This window comes from Phaethon aethereus (assembly GCF_964289735.1).
Source record: "Phaethon aethereus genome assembly, chromosome: 28".
Lineage (NCBI taxonomy): Eukaryota > Metazoa > Chordata > Aves > Phaethontiformes > Phaethontidae > Phaethon > Phaethon aethereus.
The window spans coordinates 1,088,847-1,097,467 of NC_138604.1; the positions used below are offsets into that span (position 1 = coordinate 1,088,847).

The 8,621-nt window shown below is 59.7% G+C and overlaps 1 protein-coding gene across 1 annotated transcript; it reads right to left on the minus strand.

The window, feature by feature from the left end:
- Nucleotides 1-1,838: 1,838 nt before the first annotated feature.
- RUSC1 (RUN and SH3 domain containing 1) lies at nucleotides 1,839-8,370 on the minus strand (the record flags this gene model as incomplete). The annotated part of the gene is made up of 9 exons (XM_082011615.1): nucleotides 1,839-2,007; nucleotides 2,699-2,827; nucleotides 3,183-4,194; nucleotides 4,469-4,515; nucleotides 4,616-4,721; nucleotides 4,853-5,027; nucleotides 5,214-5,290; nucleotides 5,955-6,056; nucleotides 6,786-8,370. 9 exons carry the CDS (start codon nucleotides 8,368-8,370, stop codon nucleotides 1,839-1,841), a joined length of 3,402 nt encoding a protein of 1,133 aa, XP_081867741.1.
- Between the last annotated feature and the right edge of the window lie 251 nt (nucleotides 8,371-8,621).

The following is an 8,621-nucleotide window of genomic DNA, read 5'->3' on the forward strand; positions in this document are numbered from 1 at the left end:
ATCTCACGGTGGCAGCGCACGCACTGACCCTGCTGATACTAGAGCAGAGTGTCAGACAAATGACGTGGGCACGTTCCCCTCCAGGACCAAAAAGGCGGGTCAGCTAGAACAGCTGAGACGTGTGTTGAGTTTTTGGGAGCTGTCAGCCCCATCACATACCATCATCCTGCCCTGTGCCCCTTGACACCGAGGAACACACGAGTTGAGAATTTTGTGTCCTTTCACATCAGCCTTTAGAAAGGCTTTATCAGCCTCCTCTTTCCTCTGCTCCCCTGTCAAGCTTGGCAGTAATGAGACAGATACGCTCCTCACAAATTCTTCAGGGTTTAAAACTTCTTCTGGTTCAAAAGTGGTTTCTGGGCATAAGTTTAGTAACTATTTGCATTACTCAGGAATGAAACGGCTCTCCTGTAATGAATGATGCCCCTCTTTTAAGGTAATTTGATTTTTCTTTTTCCATGCCCTGTAGTCATCAAAATGCCGTGCTTGCCTTCCTTTTAACCTGGAACCACCACGCCAAGGATGGTAGCAGGTTTTTTTATTTAAAAAAAAAGTTGAAAAAGTACCTGGATTCATCTCCTTCTGGCTTGACCCCATTTTAAAGTCCTGAGGCAGCTGCAGAATTCAATCAATCAAATCAAACCTACTTAAGGCAAGCCCAATCTCATTCTAATTAAGATACAACATCTCTTGTCTGAAAGTAAAAATTCCAGAGAAAGCAGAATGAGAACAGACTTCATCTTCAAAGCAGAACACAGCCCATGGCTGCTCTCCTTTGCTACCGAGACAGTGGAAGTTAGTTAGGAGAATGAAAAGCGGTTCTTGGTCCACAGGAGCGAGCACTGGCCCAAACGCTGCCCCTCAGACAAGCTGCTATTGCCTTGGGGCCCTTTGCTGGACATGCTCCAGTCTATCCCCATCTCGCTCTTACTTAGGGAGCCCAGTGCAGAAGGGCCGTAGTTTGGTATGAAAACCCAAGCAACAAGAAAAACTTGACCAAAATAAAAGCCATCCAGCCCCTATTGAAATCCTGTGAGTCAATAAAAAGATTAGCTCAGTAAATAAATAAACCAACCACCCTAAAGCCTTACCAGTGCTGGGCAGCTCCCCGCCCCAGGGCTGGTACCAGTGACACATCCTTCACCGGGTTACTTCTGGCTCTGGCTGCAGCCGCCTCTTCCTACACTGCAGGAGACAGGGCACGTTCTGCCAGGACACGGCGCCGTGGTCAGGATCCGACCTTGGTACACTGAGCACCAGCACGGCCTGCGCTGGCTTTGACCATGCAGGGACCAGCCCCAGGGCCAGTTCCAGCCCCCCTTAGCTGCAAGGACCCCTTCACACATGCGGACACATGAGTCACAACCTTTATTTCCATCTTTTTTTCCCCTGGAATAAGCTCATTCCTGTGGTTACAACTATTTACAGAGTGCTGGGACTGCACAGCAGTGGCCTAGGCCGCCAGCCATGGGGCAAAGCAGGGCACATGGAGGCAGCAGTGGTGGCAGGACATAACACCACAAAGACAACATACAGGACTGGGAGCACCGTTCCCTCCCCCGGCGCAGGCATGGGCAGCAGCTGAGTGAAAACCGGTCCCAAACAGGGGCCACAGTGAAGTGCCAGCAGATCTGCAGGGGACCAGCAGCCCTGGCAGCCGGTAACTTCATGTGAACAAGCAGCAGCAACAGGCACCAGGGCAAGGTCCCCTGCAGAACTACCAGCCCTGAAGGTAGCGAAACCCCGACGGTGGTGAAGGCAGGGCAGGAGCGGGTCCTTCCGGGAGGTGGCATCTGCTTTGGCAAGCTCAGCTGCTTCCTCAGGTCTGCTCCACCTCCTCACAGAATTAGGGATGTGTAACCGACAGGAACTAGGCCAGTGCTGTTGCCACGGCAGCAGTGGATCCAGTCTTCATCCACGGTGGAGAGCAGCTGCAGGATGTCCCCTTTCTGGAAGCTCAGGTGACCTTCGGCAGCACCTATGTGGTCACACAGTGCTCGAACTGCCCTGCACAACAAACACCATCAGGGATTCATCTCCCCAGGGACCCCCGGTACTACTGAGAGAAGCTCCCACAGGACTTGGGAGAGGTTCTGACACTCATGTGCGCAGCCAGTGACCCCCCCTCCTCAGGCAGAGATTGCCATCTGACAGTGGACTTGATCGAGAAACCACATCACAAAATGGTCCTGCCATGCAGACATGGAGGAGAGACCTAGGTCAGGGCCAGCAAGGACTGCAGAGGAGGGAAGACAACTGAACACGGTGCGGGATGGCCACTCGCCCTCCACGCTTTCTTGGACAGATGCTGTGCAAGCACAAAAGGACCACTACAGCTTTTCTGACCTGCCACAGTTTGGTCAGAGCTGACATGTAGTTGCCCCAAACAAGCTGCACAGAAATCCAGAAAGCACACAAGAGAAAGAAAATGCTCAAAATTCCCCCCAAAAATGTCTGGGAAGGACAACTGATCACAGCTAGGTAGACTCACAGGTTCACCAAAGCTCAGCGGGAGAGGGGCAGGAGAAAGGCAGAAAATCCCCAGGGGAGCAGTCAAGATGCAAGGGGTGGTGTAAACCTCTCCCTAGAAAGGCATGGAGGATATCCAGGCTATGCCTGGAAACAGCCTCTGCGTCCCCTGCTCCCAGAAGTCCACCACCAGTTTTCCAGCCCCAAACACCACAGTGCGCTGCATCACCTGTGGGTCTGGGGCACATCAGATGTGTTCCTCTCTGGCTGTTCTTGATCATGGGTCTTCTCAGACGCCAGGCCCTTCATCACCACTGCCAGGACATGTGCGCCGGGAGACAGCCAACTAGAGGGTCTCCTGCCATAAAGCAAACGAAGGCACAAGCTTGTCTGGGAAGCCTTTTCCCACAGCATCCTGCTCAGAAAACTATTCTGGTGATCTGGGAGCTCACAAGGGTTCTAACAAGCACCACTGAGCCTCCACCAGGAGCTCCTGCCACTCTAAAGGACCAAGGCAATGTGATGGCAGCAGCACTTGGGACATGTGCTAATCGCCCAGCACAGTGCAACAGCCCAGGAGCACAACCTGGATAACGGGCAGCACAAGACACCCCACAAGGCTGGCAAGCCCCATGGTGTGCTCTCCATACACTGTCCGGGAGAAAAACTCTTCCTCAGCCACCCCCATCTTGCCTGCCCAAGCTGGGTCTTACCTGGACCTAGCCGAGACGGTGTCAGGACTGGGAGGGAAGCTCCTGGCAGAGGGGCTGGTGGCTCCAAAGAGCCGGCCCAGCCAGCTGCCCTTGTCAGGACTAGGAGGACCACCAGCCTCTGGGACAGAGAGGGCTGCCTGGTTCCTATTTGCACAAGGCTCTGGGAAAGCAGGCAGGAGTTTCTCTCCAGCAGTGGGATCATCTGGCTTGGCGAGTGCTCCAGCAGGCAGGATGAGGTCTTCAGGGGAAGAGGTCCCAGAGTTGTCAGCGCTGCTGTTGAGCTTTGGACCAGAGAGTTCAGGGACAGCTTTGGTCTGAAGGAGCTGCAGCTCCATGCTTCTAGGCTCATTCACGGATATGTGGGGTCGCACAGCCTGGCTGGGGCTGGAATCCCCCACAGCCATCCACAGCTTTGTCCACCAGATGAAGGGGAACTTTTCCTTGCTAGGAGCAGTGTAAATCCTGGAGGCCTGGCTCAGCTGGCCCCACCAGCCACTGAGGCCAGCCCCAGTGTCCCCAGGGCTTGCCTCAGGCCTGTGGGTCTCCAGGGAGCTGCCAGCTCCCAAGAAAGCGTGACTGAGCTGGTCACCCCACCGCAGCACATGCTGGAATGTCTGCTGCAGGGAAGCCCCCACCTGGAGGCCAGGGACCAGACCACGCACAGCTGCCTGGGACTGGAACCTTGTGCTGCTCTCTGCACCAGCTGCCCTCCCCAGAGTATCAGGGGGGATCTCATCTTCCAGGCTTGCCCCTGCAGCACTGCTTTGGCCCTCCAGAGAAGGCTGCATAGCCCCCTGAGCGTTGTGAAGGGCAGGAGACAGAGATGACTCCAGCTGACGGGACAAGGGCCTTACATCCACGGAGAGGTGGTGGTGTTCAAAGAGTAGGTCAAGGTGGAAAGTAAGCACTGAGAGCGGTTGGATGAGCAGCAGCAGTTCATCAGCGAGGTGGCGAAGAGGGCCTTGGCTCAGGGCAAAGAAGGCCATGGGTGAATACAACATGGAGATTACACCTGCAAGACATGGACAGCACTGGACAACCACAAAAGGCCATGCCCTTGCTCACACATGTCTCCCAGGGCCAGCCAGTCCATCCCAGCAGGTCAAAATGAGGCTCCAAATTGCCTGCCTGACTGCCATCATCCAACACAACATCCATGGAAAATGATGCCTTTTTCCACTACAGAAATCCCAGCCAAGCATTTTGGGTGGGACAGGTATGGGATTATCACCCTGGCCAAGTAGGAGAGGACTTGGGTGGGTAGCTTCTGCACACTGTGTCCTTACCTGGGCTCTTCTGCAGGTGAGAGATCCACAGCTCCAGCTGCTTAATGCTAAACAAGACAAAGGGAACCCAAGTTGGAACTCTTGGGACGCTGCTCCAACCTGCCTTCACAGCAAGGACAGCCTGGGCTATCAAGGGCCAATACTCACTTCAAAAGGCCAAGGATAAAGGCGTGAAACTTCTGTCTGGTGCTGTTGAGAGGGGCCAGCGCAGCTACATGCCAGCACAGGGAGTGAAGAGCACGGGTGTTGGGGCCTGTGGAATACACAACACAGACAGGCCCTGCTCTGGGGGGCACATCCTCCCCCAGCTCAGGCTGGAAAAGGTCTCCAGGCTCCTTGAGATGCTGATCCCAACATCTTCAGTATCATGTTCCTCACACCCACCTGTCTTCACGGAGGCTTCCACCACGCTCCAGGGGGAATTCTTCCTCTGGCCTGTGATGACATCCTTCTGGAAGGGCTTCAGCCCATCCTCCACCAAGGCATAGAGCGCAGGGCAGAGGGTGTGCAGCAGCAGGTAACCCACATCTGGGCTGAGCCAGCTGTCTCCCAGCTGGGCCTGAAGTAGGGAGGCACAAGGAGAGGAGAGGGAGGGGAACAGCAGCACCTAACCCCGAGCCTGCAGGGAGGGATGGTGGGATCCTCCCCCTGGGGCTCCCCAAAGATCCTTCTGCCCAAAGCCTGCATGGCCTGCCCTCACTCGGGCCCACCCCAGCCCGGTCAGAGCCACAACCCACAACCTCACCTTCTGTACCAGGTTCCGTGCAGTGCTGAAGTGGGCAATAATCTTATCCACGGCAGTGCTGACAGCTATCAGCAGGGCTGTCAAACAACGGAAAGGAAGATGTCAACAAGGCACCAGACTCCCACCACCACCGCAGCGCCTGCCTCAGCCCACTGGCGTCACACCGGCCATGGCTGCAAGGAGAGGCAGCTGGCCTGGAGAAGCATCAAGGCCTGGAGAAGCCGGGGAGCAGCGAGCGGGCGCCAGGAAGGCCCAGGGTAACAGAACATCCCAGGCTGTTGCCATGGGAACCCGTAGCTCTCGGGTGCAGGGACGAAGGACCGCCGTTTCCACGGGGACGAGGCCAGGAGGAAGGCGTGGGCAGGAGACCCTCAAGGTGTTTGCAAGATGCCGCGGACGCCCCACCCCTGTTCTGCGGCTCGACAGCACCATCTGCCGAGGGGCGGGCAGGGCCGGGCCCCGCAGCAGGCAGCCCTGCCTGCGCCTGCACGGCCCCTGCCCAGCGCTGCGGCTGCACAAGACGCCAGCCAGGCCCACCGCCGCCCCCCGCCCCGGGGCCGAGCCCCTCACACCTCCCCAGGCCCTGGGGGTCTCCGTCCCCCTGCCCCAGCTCTCTCACACCCCAGCCATCTCCCGGAGCCCCGCTCGGCGCGGACAGCGCGGACCCGGCAGAGGCTCCGGAGGGGAAACCGCCCCGGCCCAGCGGCCGTTCAGCCCCGAGCGCGGCGGTGCGGCCGTTACCTTTCTTCTGCTCTCCCCGCGGGTGGCGGGCTCCCCCCGCGCTGCCCCGGCCAGGTCGGGCTGCGCCCGGGACGGCTCCAGCGGCGGGCGGCGGGGGCCTGGCTGGAGAGAGGGGGCGGCGGGGTCAGGCGCAGCCCGCGGGGCCTCGGCCGGACCCCCCGCGGGGCCGGCTGGGCGCTGCCGGCGGGGCCCGGGGCCGCCCGCGGGGCCCGAGCGCTGCTGCCGCGGGAGGCCCAGGCCGCGCTCGACGGAAGGAGCCCGCCCCGGCCCCACTCACCGCGGGCGGCGCCGGGGCCAGCCGGGCCGCGCTCGCCCATGGAGCCGGAGGCCGCGGTGGGGCGAAGGGCGGCGGGCGGAGCGGGCCGGGCCGGGCCCCGCTGCTCGCCCAGGGCCTGTCCCCGCGGGCCGGGCGGCGGCGAAGGACGGGGAAGGGCGCAGCGGGAGCCCGTGGGCAGGGCGGGGTGAGGACGTGCCGCCTCGGCGGGGCCAGCCCGGCCCAGGCAGGCGGGAAAGGCCGGGGGGACGCAGCCCCCGGCCCTCTCCCACCCGAGCACAGCCGGAGGTGTGGAGGGGGAAACCCGTGCATGCAAGAGGAGGGCGGCAGCGGCCCCTCGGCCCTGCCCGGCACAGCACGATCGAGGGGCACCGAGGCCGTTTGTAGCAGCTAGTGAGGAGCAGGCCCGCTCGCCTCCGCGGCCGGCCACCCGCCCAAGACCTGCAGCCCCAGACATGGCTGCCACACCAAAGCCTGCAGCTTCCCCTTGCCCCACTCAAGTCCTTAAAGGGTGACACCCCTGCACCCAGCCCAGAAGAGGGGCCCCAAACTCTTACCCTCCTTGCAGGTCTGATCTCCTCTCTTGACCGTCCCTGGCACCCAAGGGTTCCCATGAGGTCCCCTGAGCCTCCAAACCAGGACATCTTTATCACAACCAGAGCCCAGCCCCTTCTCTCCTGGGACACAGCTTTGCGGTGGCAGCCCCCCTTCATCTGTGTCCCCCAGCCGTCCTTCTGCAATGGGCTGCAGTCCCAGTCTGGATCTTCTCCTCTTTGGCTGGTGGCTTTCCATAGGTGCCAGCAAGTGTACACCCAGAGGCATGGGTGGCATCCAGCCTGAGCTGTCACTGCCTACGGCCATCTCAAGGGGTGCAGATGGGTGCTGAGATGCCTCCAGCTCTGCCTGCTTGGCAGCTGGCGGGCCCTTGGGCTTGTTGGAGGCACTGCGGTACCGCAGCTCCTTGAACGTGGTCACCTCTCTCTGCCTGGAGCTAGGCGGTTTCACCGGCCAGTCGTGCTGGAGCTGGGGCCGGGCTGGCTCCTGGCCCGTGATGCTGGAGAGGAGCTCACTGGGGGGCGGCAGCTCTGTGTCAGGCGAGAATACAATCAGCCAGTCACTTCGGTCAGCCCTGGCCTGGGCAAGGGCAGGCCCAGCAGCATTCCTCTTCCTCTTCTGGGCAAGCTCATGGAACGATGTGATGGTCTTCTTGCCTGTGTCTCTGCAGAGGTCACCTGAGCTGGGCTCCGGCTCCGCTGGCTGCACGGGCAGGAGTGGCTGCTCTGCTCTGTGTGCATTGAGAACCTGCAGCCATCTCCGGGGCCGGGGCGGCACAGGCGGGGGGACGCTGCCAGCCCGGGGCCGTGGCTCAGGAGCACTGCTCAGACCAGGATCCTCCCTTCCTGGCACAGGCGGTGCCAGAGATGTAGCATCAGGGTTGGGGAGGGAGTTGCAGTTAGGGTCTAGGTTTGCACAGACGCTGATGGTCTCCTGTGCTGCCACACTGGGAGAGGTCTCATCGCACTGGGAGTCAAGTGAGGTGCTGCTGCAGAGGCTGTCTGGGCTTTCTCCAGCCAGGGTGTCCAATCTCTGGAGCACTGGGGGATTGAGGTTGGCATCTCTTCCATCACATGTCCTACTTTGGTCAGCCAATGACTGTCCATCCCGGGTATCTTCTATGGGAATGACATTGGGCTGATTTTCAGGGGATTGGGACTCTTCTCTGGAGAGGACCTTGCAATACACAGAAACAGGGGAGTCATCCAAGCTGAAATCTGAGCAGCTACTGACAGAGGAGGAGGAGGAGGAGGAAGCTAGATCACAAGGGGGATCACAAGGGGAAGCCACCTCCTCCCCAACATGCAGGCAGGGGAAATCTTCCTGAGCTGCCTGGTTCTGGAGACCCAATGTAACCAGCTGCTGAGTGTGGGACTCGCAACACCGGCATTTCAAGGAGGGATTGTTGGAATTAGCATCCACTTGCTCACAGCTCGGGCAGTCACTGCAACTGGTCTGGTCTCCTCCACCCATGGAGGCAGAGGTCTCTTGGAGCTCTGGGTGCCGGGAGAGGTGCAGCCCCAGGGAGATGTGCTGCAGGTGGATGTGGTTGAGGTTGCACAGCAGGCCTTTCTTCGGAGCCAGCATGATGCTGCCTCACTGGTAGCACCTGGGCTCCTTGCAGAGCCCCACAGCTCCTCTCTTCAGACCATCCAGCTCCCTGTAAACATCAAACACCCTTTCAGTCGGCAGGGGAGAACACAGCAGCACAAACCTAGAGAGGAACGGATAGGGTGAGAAGGAGGGTGGTGACCTTGCAGCAGCCACCGAGCAGGGAAGGGCCAGCTGCAGGAACCAGCGTGAAGGCCTGCGAGTTCAGAGACAGGAATATGCCCAGC